The 25,376-nt window shown below is 41.8% G+C and overlaps 1 protein-coding gene across 4 annotated transcripts; it reads left to right on the forward strand.

Moving 5' to 3' along the window:
- Positions 1-25,376, forward strand: LOC124271739 (cholinesterase 1-like). Of its 4 annotated transcripts, none has more exons than XM_046706900.1 (4): positions 1-213; positions 2,543-4,024; positions 24,186-24,349; positions 25,159-25,376. In XM_046706900.1, exons 1-4 carry the CDS (start codon positions 131-133, stop codon positions 25,194-25,196), a joined length of 1,767 nt encoding a protein of 588 aa, XP_046562856.1. In that variant the 5' UTR covers positions 1-130; the 3' UTR covers positions 25,197-25,376. The 4 variants fall into 4 exon arrangements, with proteins under 4 accessions (XP_046562856.1, XP_046562857.1, XP_046562858.1 ...); XM_046706901.1 differs by lacking the exon at positions 1-213 and adding an exon at positions 1,447-1,500; XM_046706902.1 differs by lacking the exons at positions 1-213; positions 2,543-4,024; positions 24,186-24,349 and adding exons at positions 11,639-11,695; positions 12,667-14,145; positions 14,407-14,570.

The raw sequence follows: 25,376 nt of genomic DNA on the forward strand, positions 1-25,376 counted from the left end.
TGTTGTACAACACTCAATCACTTATGCACGCACTGCCTCACTCACTCTAAAACCATTCGCTTCTCAAGTTAACAGACGTTCCGGACTCACCTGTAACTGAGATTTTGCATGTCACACTAACCAGGTCACGATGCGAGATATCACTGGTGTAACAGCGTCCATGTGTACACCCCAGCGTAGTGTCCACAGCACAACTGTAGAGTCAGGTATAAGGTGAGTGTGTGATGAAAAATGACATTCTGTTTTCCATCAAACACCGTTGACGTATACTGTTGTCGGACTATAGGTAATGACAAGCAGTGTTGTTACTCTAACAGTTTATCTTTGAGGATTTAGATTGAAAATGCTTGCATACAAGTAGGCCTGTATATTACCTGCTCTTACCCAGAAACTTTGATGTTGCAAATTGTTTACAAGCGATTGTTCCTGTTAAAGAGGCAGTTGCTCCTTCATGCTGTGTTTTAATTGCATGGTGTTGTTTGAGTTCGAGTCAACATTAATAATGCATAAATACGTTCAGATGTACCTCTGTTCATTCAGCAATACAAGGGTACCAGTAGGGAATAGATTGTCATGTGACTGTAAACCAAGTTCAATATTCCGAAGAATGAAAATTGATGGCAGATTCATCCACTAAAGGGGTAATACGATTATTTACCAATCATTTGACAATCTTGACCACTTGGGCGTCTCTTTAAATTCAGTGACGTCATGTCTACCAAGTCACCATATATCGAAGTGATTACTTAACTGTGGGTGAGTGGTTCAGTGAGTGAGTGGTTGAGTGAGTGGTTTAGTGGTTGAGCGGTTGAGTGGGTGAGTGAGTGAGTGACTTTGGGCTATAAAGTTGAAAGTAATATGCTGTTATAGAACACTCACTCACGTATGCACGCATTGACTCACTCACTCTAAAACCAATCAGTTCTCAATTGAACAGACATTCCGAACTCACCTATACCTTGTCAAAGACAGACATCTTATGAACGCACCACCATTTCGCTTTATCGCCACGCCTAAACACAACGCATGGGATGCACGTGCACAACGCAGTAGCTCCATACACGTGCATGGGGTGTCATTTTTTTATTTTGACGGTTTTCAAAAATATCGAAAAATCATTTTCACAATCATTTTGCATCACATATTTTTAGCCGTTTTGGTTCTTTTTCGTTTGAAAATGAAAATCATATACATGCAAATTTCACGTCATACACATATCATCTTTCAAGAGCGATAACTGTACGAACAACTATGGTCATAAGAAAGTGCAAGTGGTGAACAGTCTCAAAACAGTCATTCTTATAATATCCATGTTCATTGACCATATATCGCCCAATTCTTTCAATCGTAAAATATAAATGAGGTTTCCCTACTTTTCTTGAGGAGCATATATCTGAGATTTTGCAAGTCACGCTAACCAGGTCATATCACTGGTGTAACAGCGTCTGTGTGTACACCCCAGTGCAGAGTCCACAGTACAACTGTAGAGTCAGGTACAAGGTGAGTGTCTAATGAAAAATGGCATTGTTGTCCTTCAAATACCGTTGACGTTTATATACTTGTTGAAATATAGGAAATGGCTAGCAGTGTTGTTACTCCAACAATTTCTCTTTGAGGATTCAGTATGGATATACCTGCACACAAGAAGGACTGTATAATACTTACTCATACCCGGAGACATTCATGTTGTTTACAAGCGATTGTTCCTTTTTGAAGTGGCAGTTACACCTTCATGATTCTACTAGTAGACCTGTGTATTACTTACTCTTACCCGGAGACATTCATGTTGTTTACAAGCGATTGTTCTTTTTAAAGTGGCAGTTACACCTTCATGATTCTTGTCAATTTCATTGTGTAGTTTGTCTAATCAATATAAATACTTTCGGATGCGTCTCTGTTCATTCAGAAACACAGGGGTACCGTTAAGGAATAGATTGTAATGTGACTGTGAACCGTATTCAGTTTACCTAAGAATGAAAATTAATGGCAGATTAATCCACAGACGAGGCCATAAAATTCACCAACCGTTTGACAATCTTGACCGCTGGGTCTCTTTTACATACAATGAAGTCATGTCTACCACGTCACCATACTTAACTTTCCAAATTGTATGTCTGTGTATTTCCTGTTCCACCATCACCGTTACAGTTCTTCAATGTAATTACAATGCCAGTACGAAATATAATGGCAGAGGTGACAACAAAGTCAATGATAAATAATACTCCCACATCAGCAACAGTGCTCAAGCTTCCAAAACAGACTTATACTAAATATCCGGGGTGAAAAGATGATGTTCACAGAATGCTGGACACCGCTGTCCTCACGTGACAATCTGAACATTGTTTTCCTGCTTTACACAGCCATATTACACGTACACAGACATATTGTTCTACTGATTTACACAGCAATATAACACGAACCATCTTGGTTATTAGTGTCACATTTCATGTGTAAAGAAACTGTGATTAACTAGGAACATGAACTGAAAAGGATCAAACGTTCAACTGTAAATCGTATCTTAAAATTCAATATGTTCTTTCAGAATGTGGACAGGAATGAGACTTGCATTTGCGACGCTTGTTACGTTGTTGCTGGTGTTGCCTACTGTGAAAACAAAGGAAGTGTCAACTCTGAATGGCCCACTTCTAGGACAACGTCTGTCAGTGTTGGGCAAGTCTCTTGACGTATTCTATGGAATTCCATATGCCAAGCCTCCTGTAGGTGATCTCCGCTTCAAATACCCTCAGCCTTCAGAGTCATGGGGACCGGAAGTTAGAGATGCACAAAACCCGACGCCATCTTGCTTCCAACCAAAAAATGCTCATGGCACTGATGAAAGTTACAAACAGATGCCCGATGATTACAGTGAAGACTGCCTTCACCTTACAGTGTGGGCGCCATCAGCCAATGCTGGCAATCTGGCAGTCATGGTCTGGATCCACGGCGGAGCTTTTTATATTGGATCTACAAGACTGCCACTGTATGAAGGAAAATACATTGCAGCAGAGAATGACGTCATCGTTGTTTCAATGAATTACAGATTGGGGCCTCTAGGGTTCAGTTACCTTGGTCCAGATACCATCCCTGGAAATATGGGCTTGGTGGATCAAAGATTAGCCTTACAGTGGGTGAAAGACAATATTGCCAACTTTGGTGGAGATCCAACCCGCGTGACCATATTTGGAGAAAGTGCTGGTGGTGCAAGTGTAGGTCTACACCTGGCATCACCTTTGTCACGTGACCTGTTCGACAGAGCAATCACACAGAGTGGGACCCTCCTCTGCCCGTGGGCTTACACTTTTCCCAACACAGCAAAACAGAAACTGAAGAGATTTGCCAATCTCCTTGAATGCCCTTCATCTTCAACTGATACAGAGATATATGAGTGCTTGAAGACAGCAGATGCACAAACTATGGCAGACCTTCAGCTAGGTTTGTTCGATGAAGGAATTCCATTTCGTCCAGTTGTGGATGGGAACTTCCTCCCCGATGACCCCAAAACTCTTCTGTCCACTGGCTCCATCAAGCAGACCAGTGTATTGCATGGTTTTACAAAGAACGAGATGACTCTGTTTTCTGCACTGACATTGAAGCAGATGAGAAAAGTATCTGCATTACCGGAAACATTGATTTTAAGTCGCACAGAATATGAAAGTCTTAAGTTTAGCATTGGAAATGTGGACGGAATCGAAGAACCTCTTCGCCTCTTTTATGAAAGTCAGAAAGCCCCCCTGAAAGAAAAAGACTATTTTGATGTCGTGACTCGAGCGAGTACGGATAAGGCAATGAAGTGTCCTCATCTTGAGTTTGACAGATTGTACTCTCCTGCCAACCCTACCTACGTGTACAGTTTTAATCACCGACTATCAGTTAGTCCGTTTCCACAGTGGATAGGAGCAGCCCACTGGTACGAGCTTGACTTTGTGTTTGGTTGGGTCCTGGAAAAGTCTCTGGGATGTACAGAGGAGGAGATGGAACTCAGCAGAACCATCATGACGTACTGGACCAACTTTGCCAAGTCAGGGTGAGTGAGTGAGTGGTACATATGACTTATTGAGTCAATGATCGCCCTCAAACTTTTAAGACCTCTTAATCCCGAAAGAACAGCACAAAACACAAAGGAAACAACTTCTATCATTTTCATGTGTACAATGTCCAGAGACCATTTATGTTGTCCACTGGCGTTTTCAAAATGTGTCAAAAACCTATTTCACCCTCTCCAATTAACATGATACCAAACCCGTGGAGATCCGGTTTAGCATTGGTCTTCAGCAACTCATGTTTGTCGTAAGAGGAGACTAACGGGATCGGTTGGTCAGGCACGATAACAAAGTTGAAACATGTCATTGCATACCACTGCATAGCTCCATGTTCATGCTATTGATCACTGGATTATCTGGACCAGGTTCGATTAATTACAGATCGCCACCATATAGATGGAATAGTGCAGGGCCTCTTATATTAAACAACAAATGAACCAAACAAACAAATAAACAAAACATCCTAGAACTCTTTTATTTACAGGAACCCGAACACTCCTGTCCCCGTCAAGGTGAACTGGCCAGCCTCTGACAACACTGATCTCTCCTACATGGCTCTTGACGTGGGCAGCAAATTAGCAGCAGGACACGGGGTAGTCCACCACGAATGTGTCTTCATCAACAAGATTGTCCCCATGATTTCTAAAGGTAATGTTCATGATGGATAGTTCAATGGGAATGGTCGGGACCGACAGGTATTTCGAGTTATGCATAATATTCGAGACGCCGGCAGTCGACTCATCGGGATTTGACTGTAGTTGAATGGTTTCAGATGTGAATAGTTTCTCAAGTGATTATGATACTTATGTATACCAATACGTCCATACTGATCCACGGATACTGATTGGTTCGTGTCAACATGTTCATGCCCATATGTTAATGCTGATACCATCATGTTGATATGTTCGTAATGTTACCTTTAAACGGCTACGTTCATGCGGACATGTTCCTGCCCATACGTGTAGTCATCTCAGTGTTGAGCCTTGTTTCATGAAAGAAGTTTTACCCCCAACTCACTCAACTTTTCACTATAACCATCGCTGGAAGACGTATGAGTTAATACAAAAGGCACCTTTGTTTGTAACCAGATGGCAACAGCCCCTCCCCATGTCACGCCTGGTTTATCGTTGTGGATATTACACTGGACTGTAGCACGGCAAATAATGAGTCCATTTAATGCTTTTCAGACCCCCCCTGAAGGGCAGGAATACTGCACGAGAGGATGAAAGGACAGCATCACAATAATCAGACCTTGAGGAACATACAGTCGAGCACCGTTGTGTCGAACTCTAGATATAATTTCATGGTCCCAACAAACAAAATTACCCTTTTAACTCGACATTGGCAAGGAACTCGATATTCACCTTCTTTTCATAGGCAAGTATCCCACTGAACGGACGTTGTTTCCACACATTTACACACGGTGCGGCATGAATCAAAGGGATGCGGTAGTGTAAACTAATTAGGGCTAATTGAGTTGAAGGTGTCACTTGTTTGTTATTTAATTAGGATTAATTAGGAAGGAATTAATTGGGAAGTACTCACTGATACGACTAAACACTACTGATAACGGATTATAGTTTCGAATCAAAACATACTAAGAAATCAACTGAGGGTTTTGTGTAATCGCAGTTGAGAATGTCGGTTGCGTTCACAAGATTTGTCGTGTATCGAGAGTGGTTATCTACTATCGCCTTCATGCCACCACCAAATGCCCGTCAGTCTAAAGATTTAGATCCAACTTTTGTATGATTCAAGAGGTGTACCTTGTGTGCCGTAACATTGCGATCCCTGTGAGTAAAAATGTATATACAAATATATATACATAAAATCTACTTTTTCTTTTCTTTCTTTCATAGTGATAGGTGATGATATGCCCTGGTCGGATGTCTCGAAGTTCGGATAACTCGATATTCTTTCTTGGTCCCGTGAATATCGAGACAACGGTGCTCGACTGTATACAGCGGGTGGCCATATTATAACGTACAAACACGGCGGACCGATTGTTTACACGGGAATTCAAAGTGTCATAACTCGTCAAATATAAACAGTCTTACCTCAATATTTTTGTGATGTGTCCCTTGTTCCTTATTATTTTCAACATCCACCTTGGAATCGATGAATATACATTTCTGATGAAATCGAGGGCAATATTTTCCAAGTTGCCCGCACTTCGTGTTCCAAGTAGGCAGCCGACTGAATGTTTCTTCGGCGTCCCTGAAGTCTATTCTTCAGGTAGAGCCAACAGTTCTCAATAATATTTGCGTCTAGACTCTGTGCAGGCCGCAACATTCCATTAATGTAATTTTGTCGCTTGTAATCCTGAACGACATGGGCCCGATGTACAGGGGCGTTTTCATATTGGAAGATGTACCGGTTTCCCGGCAAATGTCTGGCTATAACGGGCCAAAACATATCATCGAGGATTTCTGTGTATTTCTGAGCATTTATGTTGCCATTAACAACACAAAAGGTACCAACGCCATGCCAGGTGATACAACCCCACACCATAAATCTGACGCGTGGCTGTCGTCCCGGACAAAGACATTGCGGGAGGAATTCTTCATCGGGCTGTCTCCAAACAAAAACGCGATTGTTTTCCCCAATGATAATTTTACACTCGTCAGGGAAGATCACTCGATTCCAGTAATGATTCACTGTACGATATCGTTGCCCCCTTGCCTAGGCCAAACGATTTCTGACATTATAGTCACGAATTCAGATTTTCTTTCTAACAACACGTCTATGAAATATATTTTCATATAATCGTCTCCTTACAGTCCTCACCGATACACGTGGTAGCCCAATTGTTGTTCAAATTCTCAGTTATTCACCCAAAGGTGAAATCCTATTGTGTCTGACCAACCTCAAAAGTTGTCGATTGTCCCAAAGAGTCAGTTCCCTCATACGGCCTGTTCTGAGAGCATTTTCGTCGATTAAACCGCTTTACCACCGAATATACGCTGCTTCGGGGCATTCCAAAGAATTTTGCAATGTTAGAACATTTTCAATTACTTTTTTACAATTAATTTCTTAAGTGACTCCGACAAATTAACCGATTTCCCCATTGTTACCGGAAATAGCTAGAATATGTAGCAGACAACAAGTGGATTAAAAAAAAAGTCACGTGACAGACACGTGACATCATGGTCGATCATATGACAAGATATTACTGTATGTCATTATCATTATTGAAGCCTCTTTAAACTGTACTGAGGAAGCAAAGTCACAGACATAGAATGCCACTCTGCATGGATGTTGTGACGTCTTTTACACTGCTAAGTCATCCGTGTCTACAGCCACTACCTCTACCACTCCCAAACATACCTCCCAAGGACGCCATGGTATAAATAGTCCAAGTACATTTTATTATTCCTCACGGCTCCACGTCAGGACGTCAATTTGTACCCGTGCCTACATTATATACTCAGAAAAGTCAACATGTCAATCAACTGCTCTGAAAGTCACTTGGTACAATAGTTAACAACTCTGGTAAGTCAAATGACATCACATTTACCACACCCCTATATACCTATCAATATATCAATAATCTAATTATAGTTTGTTATTCCTCACAGTTTCATGTCAGGAAGTCCGATAGTGCCTAACGCATACACTCAGGGAAGTCAAGTGTCTGCTCGGACAAGTCACTTGGTACATGTGTTATCCAGCAACTCAACTACCGTAGACATTATATACTCAGAGAAGTCAACTGGTGTGTGAACTATCTGCTCGGACAAGTCACTTGGTACATGTGTTATCCAGCAACTCAACTACCGTAGACATTATATACTCAGAGAAGTCAACTGGTATGTAAACTATCTGCTCGGACAAGTCACTTGGTACATGTGTTATCCAGCAAGTCAACTACCGTAGACATTATATACTCAGAGAAGTCAACTGGTATGTAAACTATCTGCTCGGACAAGTCACTTGGTACATGTGTTATCCAGCAAGTCAACTACCGTAGACATTATATACTCAGAGAAGTCAACTGGTATGTAAACTATCTGCTCGGACAAGTCACTTGGTACATGTGTTATCCAGCAAGTCAACTACCGTAGACATTATATACTCAGAGAAGTCAACTGGTATGTAAACTATCTGCTCGGACAAGTCACTTGGTACTTGTGTTATCCAGCAAGTCAACTACCGTAGACATTATATACTCAGAGAAGTCAACTGGTATGTAAACTATCTGCTCGGACAAGTCACTTGGTACTTGTGTTATCCAGCAAGTCAACTACCGTAGACATTATATACTCAGAGAAGTCAACTGGTATGTACTTGTGTTATCCAAACTATCTGCTCGGACAAGTCACTTGGTACTTGTGTTATCCAGCAAGTCAACTACCGTAGACATTATATACTCAGAGAAGTCAACTGGTATGTAAACTATCTGCTCGGACAAGTCACTTGGTACTTGTGTTATCAAGCAAGTCAACTACCGTAGACATTATATATTTAGAGATATTATACATTTAACTGGCATAAACCATTTACTCAGACAAGTCAACAATGGTACATGCGGTACAGACACAGATTAATCGGGTGGTACATGTTCACTGTGTTTGCCTTTTCTTCATGGATATATGAACTGGCATACCCAATACCTACGCTCACTGATCATCTGGTATATTTGTATCTAGTCAGACAGGTCAACTAGTATAAACGCTGTCTTAATGGACTAGTGAACAGCTACATACCTTACTGTGAAACCAACTACATCATACATTATTCACTGGCACAAATCAATCGGTACATGTGTAATCTCTTCTGGCAAGTCAACACACCGCCTCCATCAGTAGAGCCTGCTACTACAACATCCACAATATCAGCCAAGTCCGCCACTACCTCGATACTGACACCTGTAAACTCCTAATGGACTGTCTTGTCACGTGTATACTCGACTACTGTAAGTCACGATATGCCAACCTCTCCACTAGATCACTCCAGAAACTCATAAAGAATCCACAATTCACACCAGTGCTACAGTCTCTACGCTGGCTCCCCATCTCTGCAAGAATTACCTTCAAAATCCTCATTCTGACTCATGACTGCCTCTACAACGATAACTTTCCCGACTATCTCAAACATCTCGTCTCCGATCTTCCTCTGACTCTCTCCTCACCCAACACAGATCTCCAAAGCAACTGTCTGACCGAGCCTTCTCCTTTGCCAGCCCTGAACTGTGGAACTCTCTTCCAAAGGAAATCAGGAACACATCATTGAAAGAAACTTTTAAATCTTTGCTTAAACTGACTGACTGACTGAGTTTGGTTTTACGCCGCTTTTAGCAATATTCCAGCAACATCACGGCGGGGGACACCAGAAATGGGCTTCACACATTGTACCCATGTGGGGATTCGAACCCGGGTCTTCGGCGTGACGAGTCTTTGCTTAAAGGTCACATGCAACGTAAAACACAACTTTGCAGATTCTGATACCTTTCGGTATGGACTTACCGAAACAAATCGTCAAAAATGCAAATTCAACTTATAAAGTTGAAAAATAACGCGATGAAAAAAACCGCGCGAAATCGGAGTTCAAACGTTTCTTTAATTTTCCCCCGACTTTTCGGGGAAAAACTGGTCTCAACGGCCGGGCTGCGCTCAAAGCACGTGCGCAGTGAAATAGGTTCGCGCAGCTTGGAAGCGGGTTGTCCGGTTAATACTCGGTGAAGGCTTTGGTGTGAGCTATTTTTCTAATGTTTTGTTGATATCTCACAGGCGCGAGCTTTTTATATGTTATGACAGTAAATTAACTGTTTATATAATTTCATTTGTCTATTTCACCACACGTTCTTCTTACCGAGTCACTTTCTCAGTTCGATACTTGAAAGCAATGTCATTATTTAGCGTTGACAGAATTTCTAACTGTGATATAGATATGTCGTTGTCACAGACGAAACTCAATGTCTTGTTTTATTGACACCTATGTGTCTGCCTGCCTGTCTGCTAATGACAATATTCAATACACAGCTGCTATCACTGACCACATGCAATTTGAACTTAACACCAATCAGGCTATACACCATAAACAAAATGCATTGATTTATGGCCCGAGTTCGGTCTCTGTCACATTATGTAATTACACAGACCAGCAGGTGTGATACTTGAACACATGACATGTTATGATGTCTGTTGATTGTAAAATGTTATGCACAAAAAATGAGCATGTATTTACAAAACCCAACATCTCTATATATACACACACAATGAGCCGTGAGGGCATCTGCAAATGAACCAGCCGTTACACTTGAGTGCACACCCACCTGCTCTGACTGGGTTCGGTATCCCGGCTGCTTCGTTTCTTGGGGAGTAAACCCAAGTACACAATATTGCACTTTTGATTTGCGATTGTACGCTTATAATTTTGTTTATATGTTTTTTCATAACCAGCAATGTATATTATATGTCATGAATAAGTGATAATTGTGTTTTAATTATGTTTTAATTCACTGCTGCAGCTGCCTTTCTGTAAAAGTTTCTGAACTATTTCCTTCCCCAATATTGCCACAGTGCCACTGAGCATCTCTACGGTGGATATTAGACGTTATATAAATACATTATTATTATTTGTCAATAACGGCATGGAAAAAAGCAAATGGTCAACATTCTTCATAGATATTGTGACGCTTTTTCTACTGATCAGCCACCAATCACAATCACGCATATATACCCATCAATAACGGCATAGAATAAACACAAGGTCAGCATTCTGTTCTTCCCTGTTGCATGTTAAGTCTATTCTAGCATATCAATGGATATGTAATTTCCACTGAATCGTATGCCAGTTGCGTAGATTGATGCTCATGCCGTTGATCACTGGATTGCCTGGTCCAGAAAGGTCCATTGGGTCGTAGTACTCTTTAGTACCTTCAAGAACTCTAAATATAGCGCACGTCTATATACAGTCAATGTCAGTCTAACCGCTGACTCTCTGCTCTGCAGTCTTATACACTTGGAACATTGTTACACAATGGACATCACTGCCACTCAACACCATCAAGCCAAAGCTTCAGGTCCCTTTCTACAACTAGCATATGGACCGAAAGGGAACTCCAAGTGATGTAATCCAAAGTATGAACAACAATAGTTGGCCATAGCATAATATTCAATACAAATACGGTATCTTCAATAAACAGGTGTCACAGATATTGATAGTTTATATCATTAATAAGATCAGTAGCTTAAACAGTGTAAGATGTGGTCAAAGCGTCCTGCTGTCCATCAGGACATTTTGCATGAAAAGTCAAAATAATTAATATTACGTGAATCAGCCTCTATTCTCAAGGCAATCCCTGATTCGACGGTGTACTCATCACCAAACGTCCAGTGTTAACTTGGTTCAAGCCATCCAAATTCTTCCTGCATGGCAGCGCCATGTTCGTTAAGAATGGCCGTCGGTTGATATCCAAGACATGGATAGAGTGCTGATCATTGTAAGGTGGTTATGCTCTCCTGGAGGTACTCCGTAACAATACGAGCGATTTGCGCTCTTTTGTTGTCATCCTGAAGCATAAACTTACGCTTTTTGTAATAATATATGTCACGCAAACCAGGTGATCTTATCAGATAACACCCGTTTAGCAGCATGTCTGTGTGTACACCCTACAGCAGTGTTCAGAGTACAGCTGTAGAGTCAGGCGCAAGGTGAGTGGGTGTTGAAATATTACATTCTGTTTTAACATTGACGTATACCATTGTCCGAAATATAGCTAATGACTGACAGTGATATTCCTCTTGGCCAAAGCAGTTTATCTTTGAGGATTGAGGCTCTATATAAATACAAACAAATAGGAAAGTCTGCCACCTACCTCTTCCACATGCGACTCTAGCTCAGACGTACTACAGTCAAGATTACACCATTCAATGCCTCGGGGGCACATTGATTCATTGCCATAGCCATGTATCAGGGTTTGGATTTGGGTCATTACAATGTGAGAAATACTGTAAATAACAGGCGCAAATATTTCAGGCACTTGTACTCAGTGTGTGTGTGTGTGTGTGTGTGTGTATGTGTGTGTGTGTGTGTGTGTGTGTGTGTGTGTGTGTGTGTGTGTGCGTGTGTGTGAAATGTGCGTGCGTGTGTGTGTGTGTGGTGTGTGTGTGGTGTGTGTGTGGTGTGTGACACGTCAGTGACATTAATGATGTCTATTTTTTGTCTTGATTCCAAGTTAACCCACAAATCTGTACGCGATGGAATTTATGGTGAGACCACCAAAAACAAAACAAAGATATATCAATGTGTTATATATGTTAAGTTTGGAATTGTGTTGAACTAGGCTTCCAAATAAATACTGCAATGGATGTACACAATAGAGTGGCAGTACGATGGATATATATCACGGCAGACATAGCAGTAAAGTCAGTGATAAATAACATTACCTCATCAGCAACAGTGGACAAGTTTACAAAATACACGCTTCCTGATTAGCCAGGGTCTAACGATGATGTGCACAGAATGCGAGACACCATTACCCTTTGGACAATATTTTCGGAAACAGTTTGATGCAATAATAACATTGTTTCCCCGCCAGCACACAAATATTACAACATTTTGACTTGTACTTATTATTATCACAAAAGAAAGTAAATGAACTTGTTTAGTTATATTCTTTCAGAATGGCAGCAGCAATGAAAATTGCGCTTGTTACGCTAGTGGCGGTCTTGCATATTGCAAAAACACAGAAAGTGTCAACTGAAGATGGCCCACTTCTTGGACAACGTCTGTCACTGTTGGGCAAGTCCCTTGACGTATTCTATGGAATCCCATATGCCAAGCCTCCTGTAGGTGATCTCCGCTTCAAGCACCCCCAACCTTCAGAGTCATGGGGACCGGATGTTAGAGATGCACAGAAACCAACGCCATCTTGCATTCAACCTGAAGATGTATTCACATCTCCAGAGGTTTACAGACAGGTCCCGGATGATACCAGTGAAGACTGCCTTCATCTTACAGTGTGGGCGCCATCAGACAATGCTGGCAATCTGGCAGTGATGGTCTGGATCTACGGGGGAGGTTTCTATTTTGGATCTTCACGAATGCCACTATATGAAGGAAAATATCTGGCAGCAGAAAATGACATCATCGTTGTTTCAATGAATTACAGACTGGGGCCATTAGGGTTCAGCTATCTGGGGCCAGATACCATCCCTGGAAACATGGGCTTGATGGATCAACGACTTGCCTTACAGTGGGTGAAAGACAACATTGCCAACTTTGGTGGAGATCCGTCTCGGGTGACAATATTTGGAGAAAGTGCTGGTGGTGTCAGCGTAGGACACCACCTGGTGTCACCATTGTCACGTGACTTATTTCAGAGAGCCATCATGCAGAGCGGATCCCCGAATTTCCCATGGGCTTACACTTTTCCACACACAGCAAAACGGAAATTGAAGCAGTTTGCTGATCTCCTTGGATGCCCGTCATCTTCAACTGATGCAGAGATCTATGACTGTGTAAAGAAAGCAGATGCTCAAACTATGGCAGACCTTCAGCTTAGTGATTTGTTAGATGAAGGACTTGCATTTGGTCCAGTTGTGGATGGGCACTTCCTCCCCAATGACCCCCAAACTCTTCTGACCACCGGTTCCAACAAGCAGGCTAGTGTAATGCATGGTTTTACTAAAGACGAGTTAACATTGTCTATAGCAGTTGCTTTGAAGCAGATGAGAAACATATCTTCATTACCGGAAACATTGATTTTAAGCCGCACAGAGTATGAAAGTTTTCTTTCCTATGATAGAATAGGTGGTAAAGGATTTGAAGAGCCTCTTCGCCTCTTTTATGAAAGTCAAACATCCCCTCTTAGGGACACTCACTATTTGGATGTCATGACTCGCATGATGTCAGATAGGGATTTCAAGTGTCCTCATCTTGAGTTTGACAGATTGTACTCTCCTGCCAACCCTACCTACGTGTACAGTTTTAATCACCGACTATCAGTTAGTCCGTATCCAAAGTGGATAGGAGCAACCCATTGGTATGATGTTGAGTTTGTGTTTGGTTTGGTCCTGGAAAAGTATCTGGGATGTACAGAGGAGGAGATGGAACTCAGCAGGACCATCATGACCTATTGGACCAACTTTGCCAAGTCAGGGTGAGTAATAGAGTGCAATTGAGAGTGTGAGTGAGTGGCGAGTGATAGTGTGAGTTGGACAGAGTAAGTGAAAAATCGAGTCATGGAATTACGCAGGTTAATAGTCTCGGAACAGATGAGCGAGTGAGTGAGAGATCCCTCACTCGGTCTTATATTGTTCTTTTACATGTTCAAACAATTTCACCTCAGATAAAAATTGATTCCCATTTCCAAACAGATCGATTTGTATTGTTTTCTTGAAGCTTTCATATCTTTATACAGTAACCCGAACACTCCTGTCCCCGTCAAGGTGAACTGGCCAACCTCTGACAACACTGATCTCTCCTACATGGCTCTTGACGTGGGCAGCAACTTAGCAGCGGGACACGGGGTAGTCCACCACGAATGTGTCTTCATCAACAGGATTCTACCCATGATTTCTAAAGGTAATGTGTTGTTATGATGGGATGTCGCTTGTTGCAATTACACATATTTGAATGTAGCTGTGTCTAAAACACTCAAAAACAGATCGATATGTCAAAGGAAGCATAGTTTTGTCTTTCCATTCCAAGTCAAGTCTCTCTTGGCTTCCATACGATTTTCCAAACACCAGTAAAATATGTGCCTCCTCCTTGGTCATGGTTTGACAATGACTTCTTAATGCGAAATCATGGAAAATGCGTATTACCCCACATCAATAATGGCTGTGGTTTTAACCAAAGGCAATTACAGACACAAAGAATACCCAGCGTATCAGGTGCTATACAGTGACGTAATGTATATGGAAAACAACCATAGAACATGTGTAACGAGGAAGACTTCAACTATTGCCAATTGCGTTCAGGACTTCTCCCAGATTTAATTATTTGCTTGTCGTCATCGTATCCAGCTCCCTGATTTCATTAAAGCTGTGAATGTCTGGAACCCACATCACGTTGTGTTTGCCAACCAGTTAAGAACACGCCCACTCGTGTCTGTCTTGCTGTAGTGTTGCTGGAGCAGCCAGGGAAGTTATGAATCATATTGTTGTGTTTCAGACCCACCGGAAGGGCAGGACTACTGCACCAAAGGATGACAACATCTTAATAATCGGACCTGAGTATAAAATATAAATACACGATTAAAATTCAGGTTTAATGTTGTTTTGATGTTTATTAGTTATATGGCTTGCTGCCATGTAGATCTATCAATGACGTCATTGAATAAATATTTGGCCTATGTTCTGTTGTTCAGTATTTAATCTATTTAAGCATGCTGTGTCCTGCAAGGCCAAGAACCTAACAAACACACACATCACGTTGCAATTCACAATATATACTGAACAGGAACCCAACGAACCCAAGGAACCCAAGGAACCCAAGATACCCAAGGAACCCAAGAAATCAAAGGAACCCAAGGAACCCAAGATACCCAAGGAACCCAAGAAATCAAAGGAACCCAAGGAACCCAAGATACCCAAGGAACCCAAGATACCCAAGGAACCCAAGGTACAATAGGAACCCAAAGTACCCAAGGTACCCAAGGAACCCAAGGAACCCAAGATACCCAAGGAACCCAAAGTACCCAAGGAACCCAAGGAACCCAAGGTACAATAGGAACCCAAAGTACCCAAGGAACCCAAGGAACCCAAGGAACCCAAGATACCCAAGATACCCAAGGTACCCAAGGAACCCAAGATAACCAAGGAACCCAAGGTACAATAGGAACCCAAAGTACCCAAGGTACCCAAGGAACCCAAGGAACCCAAGGAACCCAAGATAACCAAGGAACCCAAGGTACAATAGGAACCCAAAGTACCCAAGGTACCCAAGGAACCCAAGGAACCCAAGGAACCCAAGGAACCCAAGATAACCAAGGAACCCAAGGTACAATAGGAACCCAAGATAACCAGGGAACCTAAGGTACAATAGGAACCCAAAGTACCCAAGGAACCCAAGGAACCCAAGGAACCCAAGATAACCAAGGAACCCAAGGTACCCAAGGAACCCAAGATAACCAAGGAACCCAAGGTACAATAGGAACCCAAAGTACCCAAGGAACCCAAAGTACCCAAGGTACCCAAGGAACCCAAGGAACCCAAGGAACACAAGGAACACATTGTGACGACTGCCAGCATGGTGATGCCTACTACCATTCTTACCTCGTTCATAACCAGCTGCCAAAAGGAAGTTGAAGTCAAAGAACCAATAGACATCCACATGACGTGACAATGCACGATATTCTGAAAATCTGAGAAACACATTCAAAATAGAGATTTCCTCTATTGTCAGATTGTCAGTGATGCTTTCTAACATTCGTCCATCTTTCCTGGTGATCCCCTTAAGGGTTGGTGGACAGTCAACGTCAAGACGTGTATGATGTTACCTTTGAGGTGAGGTGAGGTGAACTTGTGTTTAACGTCGTACTTGAGCATATTTCGCTCATATGACGACGTGCATGCGTGTGTATGTGTATGTGCGGCTGCTTGTACTAGCCCAGACTGAAGCTGGTTTTATAGTGCTAGCCCACTGAGATACCATGCCGCAGTGAAGCATGAATACCCCACTCAGACACATTATACTGACTCCGAGCCGACCAGTCCTTGTTGTACCCATTAATGCCGAGCGCCAGGCAGGGACCAACAAGTACCATATTTTAACGTCTTTTGGTATGACGCGATCGGGGATCGAACCCGCGACCTTCCGCTCTCCGGGCGGACGCTCTAATCACTACACCACGGAGGCGGTCGATATTACCTTTTGATGCAGATAAAGCACTTAATGGGAGATCTACACACTGACCTCTGGTGTCAACTTAGCAACAACTTCTCCTTTGAATGTTTGTAGTTTCATTATTTAGCAACACAAAAAGGGGTGGGGGTGGGGGTGGGTGGGTGGTAAAATGTCGTATTTCAATACTTCAGGAATCTCCCTGGTTGTGAACATCATAAAGTGAGTGTGAGGTTTGTCATAGAGGCTTTATTATACACCTGCAGCACTCTGGCCTTCCCTCCTGTGACGTAAATACACAAATACAAAACAATCAAACCTCACTCACTCACCCCCCCACTATCCACCTGCTCACTCACTCACTCACTCATTGCCTCACCCACTCACTCACTGACCCACACATCCATCCACCGGCTCACTCACTCACTCACTCATTGCCTCACCCGCTCACTCCTGACCCACACATCCATCCATCCCGGCTCACTCACTCACTCCTCCTCACTCAAACCCACTCACTCACTGTTAAGTGTGAAAGAGGCTGTTATGGAATGCCTGTATTGTGAACTGTATTGCGATATGCAGGGAGGTCAAGGTCAGAATGGTCAGTCAAATATATTTCACTTTTGATTTTGGATTAAGATATACAAATGATAACAAAACCTCTGCTGGTTTCTCAATATACCCTGTACATACTGAAAACCTGTTTCCAAACCTCTTGTTTGAAAAGTGTATTGCAGTATACCACTGACTCAAACCCAGTCACTCACTCACTCACTCACTCAAACTCACTCACTCACTTACTCACTCACTCATTCCATGGCCAAAGTCCCCCTGTGTCTACTTTACACATGTCGTAATCAGGCTGGCGGTCTCGCTGGATGACTTGCAGATTCTCCACCTGAAGCTTCGCCCAACAACCAAGTTCATATTAACTCACCTGCCCCGATTTAGGAGTCAGTGCAAAACTATAACTGTACATGTCACGGAAATCAGGTCATCGTGTGAGATATCACCGGTGAACAGCGCCTCAACGTGTACACACTTTTTGCACTATCCAGAGAACACTCATCAAGTCAGGTGCAAGATAAGTGTGTCACGAAAATAACATTCTGTTGATCACGAAATACCACTGAAGCATACAATAGCCCGAAATATAGACAATGCTGTTTTGATGGTGTGACTACAGACGACAAGAGTTTATCTTTGAGAGCAGAGGCTGCATTAGTCTGTCTCACAGTCCCTGAACCACATTATTTTCCCCAATGCTTAGCCCTCCCTGCAATGCTGAAGCCCTAAATGAAGCAAGTCAAGATTTCCTCAGGTTCAGCCTGAATCTCTGGTCTCCCTGGGGCTCCTTTTCAATTTAAATGGGTTTATTTGCTACTATCAAAGTTATATGTATTCAGGGACTAAACGTTAGTCTAAGGCTGCATATGCTTTCATACAAATACGCCGTTCAATACCCTTCACTAACCGAGGGATCTGAATAAAAAATAAAATAATAATAATAATAATAATAAAAAATAAATTAAATAAATCCAAATAGGATTGCCAGTCACCAACATTCATGCTGTTTACACACGTGTCTATAATACTACTGCAGTGTCCTCCCTGTGTGATAAAACAACGACATTTCAGTTGTACAGGAAATACTACTGCAGTGTCCTCCCTGTGTGATAAAACAACGACATTCAGTTGTACAGGAAATACTACTGCAGTGTCCTCTCTGTGTGATAAAACAACGACATTTCAGTTGTACAGGAAATAGTACTGCAGTGTCCTCCCTGTGTGATAAAACAACGACATTCAGTTGTACAGGAAATACTACTGCAGTGTCCTCCCTGTGTGATAAAACAACGACATTCAGTTGTACAGGAAATAGTACTGCAGTGTCTTCCATGTGTGATAAAACAACGACATTCAGTTGTACAGGAAATACTACTGCAGTGTCCTCCCTGTGTGATAAAACAACGACATTCAGTTGTACAGGAAATAGTACTGCAGTGTCCTCCCTGTGTGATAAAACAACGACATTTCAGTTGTACAGGAAATAGTACTGCAGTGTCCTCCCTGTGTGATAAAACAACGACATTCAGTTGTACAGGAAATAGTACTGCAGTGTCCTCCCTGTGTGATAAAACAACGACATTCAGTTGTACAGGAAATAGTACTGCAGTGTCTTCCATGTGTGATAAAACAACGACATTCAGTTGTACAGGAAATACTACTGCAGTGTCTTCCATGTGTGATAAAACAACGACATTTCAGTTGTACAGGAAATACTACTGCAGTGTCTTCCATGTGTGATAAAACAACGACATTCAGTTGTACAGGAAATACTACTGCAGTGTCCTCCCTGTGTGATAAAACAACGACATTCAGTTGTACAGGAAATACTACTGCAGTGTCTTCCATGTGTGATAAAACAACGACATTCAGTTGTACAGGAAATACTACTGCAGTGTCTTCCATGTGTGATAAAACAACGACATTCAGTTGTACAGGAAATACTACTGCAGTGTCTTCCATGTGTGATAAAACAACGACATTCAGTTGTACAGGAAATACTACTGCAGTGTCCTCCCTGTGTGATAAAACAACGACATTTCAGTTGTACAGGAAATACTACTGCAGTGTCTTCCATGTGTGATAAAACAACGACATTCAGTTGTACAGGAAATACTACTGCAGTGTCCTCCCTGTGTGATAAAACAACGACATTTCAGTTGTACAGGAAATAGTACTGCAGTGTCTTCCATGTGTGATGAAACAACGACATTCAGTTGTACAGGAAATACTACTAAAGCATAAGGTTGTCCGACATGAATAACGGATGACAGTGTTTCTACTCTGGACTATAACAGCTGATCCGAATATGGTTGCATACAAATAGGCCAGTAAACAGCCAACTCTCGTTCAGAGAACTACATATTCCCGCGAATTTACTTCAATTGTCTGTGTTCGTTACCTGGCCGAACGTTCCTCTGAAATGGGTACCAGTAAGGACAAGATGGTCGGATGTACATTAGTGCATTCAGTAATGAATGGGTACCAGTAAGGACAAGATGGTCGGATGTACATTAGTGCATTCAGTAATGAATGGGTACCAGTAAGGACAAGATGGTCGGATGTACATTAGTGCATTCAGTAATGAATAGGTACCAGTAAGGACAAGATGGTCGGATGTACATTAGTGCAGTCAGTAATGAATGGATACCAGTAAGGAGGGCGATGTGACTGTGAACGTTATCGCGCCTCACTGGCAGTATGAACTGCAGAGGAAGCCCAGGAATGGAAATAGAGGGCGCGTCCATTAACCGGGTTCTTAACTTGCCTTAGGGTTTAAATTTGGGTAATTTAAATGTGAAAATTGTTGACGATAATACATGTGTATGCATTATTTGTAGCAAATATTTCAGGCGTAATGCCTGACAAACAAATCCAATGTATACAGTACATATATCTTAGCGTCAGCTATCATACTGCAAATTTAATGTTTTAGAGTCAACATTCAAACACTCATTGTAGCTTTCAAAAAGAATTTTAATACATGTGCAGGAAATTTCCAAACTAGACGTATCAATGACAACATTTCGTCTTATTTTGTAGTCTCCATTTCACAGTTAAAACATCCTACTGAGTCTAGTAGAAGGTCACGTTTGGGCGACCTATGGCCGTTCAATCAAACGCGAGACGGCCGAACGGACTTAACCAATCAGACAACGACTACTTGTTAGGGTTCGGCGGGACTTACAAAACGCTTTTGGTACTTTCTCTTCCCTGGTCGCTGACACGGGGTGTTCCTCTTTTGCCAGTCGGGCAAGTTGTTTATTTAGGGATTAAAGAGGATCACCAGACCATGTTAATTAGCAAGACAATGATGGGGGATGACTGAGGAGATGACCAAGCCAAGAAAGAGGGCTATCATTTGTATTTTTATGTTCAGCATACATAAATGACCCAGAAAACGAAAATACAGAGAACTTAACGATAGACTACAGACAGAAAAAGACCATCTTCAAGCAGGAACTAAGACCATGTTAGAATATGGAGATGCTGTTTCTCATCTTGTTGGGCTTTAAAGTCAATTGTGTATGAACCATCATTGTGGACATTGATGATGTATGATTGTGATTGTGATTAGTACCTTATCAATTTCTTATATTTACGCAGTTACATAATGATAAACATTGTGTACAGTTATGTATGTTATGTGTTACGTATGATTGTGATTAGTAATTTATCAATTTAGGTATGCGAACACAAAAATACAAATGATAGTCCACTTGTGTCACTTGTGTAAATGGCCTATGGTCTGTTCTCACTGTATCCTTGAGGACGACAAGGAAATGGTCTCTGTAGCTTGTGACCAAGTCGTCCCTGGTGCTAATCGTTGCTCAACAAGAAGGATACCAACATCTCCAATGTGTTGTATCACGCTTGCTAGTCATAATTCGAAACTTATATCCCTGATACACTAAATGTCTGCCACCTCGACCATTTGGAACAAACTGAACGTTCACCAAAGCATTTGCCATCATGGGATAAAGTGAACACTTGTCATAACATGGCACCTTATATACCTTACAGTAAAACAACATTGTTATTTATTGCTGTTCTAGATACATGGAGATGTATGGGGAACATGGAGATGTATGGAGAACATGGAGATGTATGGAGAACAGCCATGTAATAACTGAACCAAAAATCATTCCCTCTACTAGTGAAGGCCGTGTGGGATTAGTTAAACAAACAAACCCAGTCAACCATGCCTCATAATCCTCTTACTCCTTAAATAAATAACTTGTCCGGATACCACCGCTGACACTGATCTATCAACAAACGAAAATCCGCATAAAGCACAGATATATTTTTAACTGCTGTATATACGCTTATGGGTTTCTAATGACATGGTTACTATTTGCTCATATTTTCGCAAGATGACATCCTTTAATATTGACAAAAACGCTGTTATCTGCGACTGTTTACTCACTGTTTGTATCACTCTGAAGCGATCGTCGGAAAATAGCATTCGGAATCGTTCGAGTTTTTGAGGTAAAGGTTCAAACGGTATGTGCGAATGTTAACTTTCGTGATTTGGTAAGCTGTGTTCTGATTTGTCAGTCCAAAAGGTTAGCTGACGCGACCTTCTACTAGGTTTTGTTAGACTCAGTGTAGCAGTGTAACAATAATAAAGTTTACTAAGCCTGTTTAAAATTATACTTAAAAATTAAAACAAATTACTGCAGAGCAATTGTTTGTATGTTGTTTAACGCCGCACTCAGCAATATTTTAGCTAGATTTCTGTAAATAATCGAGTCTGAAGCAAACATTCCTGTGTTAACATCATGCGCAAATGGGATACCAGCAAGCAAGTAAGCAAGCCTGACCCTCTGATCCGTTAGGCGCATCTTACGCTGCTGAAGACCAATTCTAACCTGGATCTTCACAGATGCAGTGCAGCTGCTATGGAAGAACAGAGTAGAGTGGCTGAGATAGCTACAAAGTCAGCAATATATAGTCAGCGACGGTCATCTAATCTGTGTGAAATATCAGGGGTGATGAAGGTCAGAGAATGGTTCACTCCACTGTCCTCAAGTGACAATTATTAGAAACAACTACAACATATAACACTGATTCTGTGATTATCTAAGAACATGAATTGAAAAGCAACAAAAGTTTATCTGTTAATGTATCTTAAAAAAAAGTTGTGTGTTTTCTTTTCAGAATGTGGACAGGAATGAAACTTGCATTTGCGACGCTGGTGACGTTGTTGCTTGAGTTGCATGTTCCAAAAACACAGAAAGTGTCAACACTAAATGGCCTCTTCTAGGACAACGTCTGTCAGTGTTGGGCAAGTCCCTTGACGTATTCTATGGAATCCCATATGCCAAGCCTCCTGTAGGTGATCTCCGATTCAAGCACCCTCAACCTTCAGAGTCATGGGGACCGGAAGTTAGAGATGCACAAAAACCGACGTCATCTTGCTTCCAACCAAAAAATGCTCATGGCAGTGATGAAAGTTACAAACAGATTCCCGATGATTACAGTGAAGACTGCCTTCATCTTACAGTGTGGGCGCCATCAGACAATGCTGGCAATCTGGCAGTGATGGTGTGGATCCACGGTGTAGGTTTTTATATTGGGATCTACAAGACTGCCACTGTATGAAGGAAAATACATTGCAGCAGAGAATGGAGTCATCGTTGTTTCAATGAATTACAGATTGGGGCCTTTAGGGTTCAGCTACCTTGGTCGAGATACCATCCCTGGCAACATGGGCTTGGTGGATCAAAGATTAGCCTTACAGTGGGTGAAAGACAATATTGCTAACTTTGGTGGAGATCCAAAACGGGTGACCATATTTGGAGAAAGTGCTGGTGGTGCAAGTGTAGGTCTACACCTGGCATCACCGCTGTCACGTGACCTGTTTGACAGAGCAATAATGCAGAGTGGGACTCTCATCTCCCTATTTGCAGACCACATGCCCAAAACAGCAATACGGACACTGAAGAGACTTGCTGATCACCTTGAGTGCCCTTCATCTTCAACTGATGCAGAGATATATGAGTGCTTGAAGACAGTAGATGCACAAACTATGGCAGACCTTCAGCTAGGTTTGTTCGGTGAAGGAATTGCATTTCGTCCAGTTGTGGATGGGTACTTCCTCCCCGATGACCCCAAAATTCTTCTGTCCACTGGCTCCATCAAGCAGACCAGTGTATTGCATGGTTTTACTAAAGATGAGACAACACTGTTTTCTGCAATGATATTGAAGCAGATGAGAAACGTATCAACATTACCTGAATCACTCATTTTAAGTCGTCAAGAATATGATAATTTTATTTCATTTGACATGCTCACTGGAACAGACATTGAAGAGCCTATTCGTCTGTTTTATGAAAGTCAGATACCCCTTCTAAAGGACACTGACTATTTTGATGTCGTGACTCGCGCAACTTCGGATAGGGATTTAAGTGTCCTCATCTTGAGTTTGACAGATTATATTCTCCTGCTAACCCTACCTATGTCTACAGCTTTAATCATCGACTGTCAATTAGTCCGTATCCAAAGTGGATGGGAGCACCCCACTGGTACGAGCTTGACTTTGTTTTTGGTTGGGTTCTGGAAAAGTCTCTGGGATGTACAGAGGAGGAGATGGAACTCAGCAGGACCACCATGACGTACTGGACCAACTTTGCCAAGTCCGGGTGAGTGAGTGACTGAATGAGCGAATGAAATATACATTCAATGATAAAAACGTTTTACTAAGTCACCCTTCTTTAAATTATACCACAGATAAATGTGTATAAAATAATCAAGATTTCTTTAAGTTTTCTTATGTGTATCCAGCGATCCAAACGCTCCTGTCCCCGTCAAGGTGAACTGGCCAGCCTCTGACAACACTGATCTCTCCTACATGGCCCTTGACGTGGGCAGCAAATTATCAGCAGGACATGGGGTAGTCCACCATGAATGTGTCTTCATCAACAGGATTCTACCCATGATTTCTAAAGGTAAATCTATAATGGTACATTGGTTCCTGGTACACATAAATGAATATTTTTAGAAGTGACTTGGATACTTCTCTTGTTTGGTTGAATATTTACGATGATAAGTAATGTTGTTGATTTTCTTTAATTATCACGAATGGTTGGAACAGACTCGTTTATATTGGTAGTTGTTGATTCTCAAGTTAAAACAAAATAGTTAACAGGGACTCAGTCTGTACGAGAATTGTGTGTGAAATTGAGAAACAAAAAAGATGTAATTAAACATTGTATTTCTTAAATTGTAAAGTCGCAAATCAATACAAAGACTTCACTTTGGGAGAGTGAGTGAGTGAGTTTAGTTTTACGCCCACACTCTGTAATATATGGCGGCGGCCAGTAAATAATCAAGTCTGGACAATCCTGTGATGAGCATCGATCTACACAACTGGGATACGATGACACACTTTGGCAGAACAAAATAGAGTGGCAGTACAAAGTCAGAGGTATAATATAACAGTAGTGATTGTAGAAATAAAGACAATGATGGTCATAGTGACCTGTCAGCAATAGAAATTCAACTTGGAAGAAAGGGCCAGGCAGAGAGTAAACAAAGTTTAAAGTGAACACTCACAATACTGGTCTTCTTGTGACTCGAGATGTGGTGTGAGATGAAAGGCAATAGCTAAGTAAGATTCACTGACTGAATCTACAGGTACAAAGTATACCTTGAAACATTGTTGCACAACGTTTAACACCGCCTCATGGCAGCATGTTCATGCCAATATGTTCCATAGTGCAGCTATGGAAATTATGAATTCATGGTTGTGTTTCAGACCCACCGGAGGGGCAGGAGTACTGCACAAGAGGATGAAAGGACAGCATCATACTAATCTGACCCAAGTTAAAATACTGATACATCATTAACTTTTAAAGCTGTTTTGAACTGTATCTGGAGTCCCCACAGATATTGTGATGCTGTTTATACAGCTTAACCGCCAATCACAGTCACTTCCACAATCACCCGACCACAGCCAATACACCTATCAAAGAC

The sequence above is a fragment of the Haliotis rubra genome, unplaced genomic scaffold (genome assembly GCF_003918875.1).
Source record: "Haliotis rubra isolate DU_JTF1 unplaced genomic scaffold, ASM391887v1 Scf163, whole genome shotgun sequence".
NCBI lineage: Eukaryota > Metazoa > Mollusca > Gastropoda > Lepetellida > Haliotidae > Haliotis > Haliotis rubra.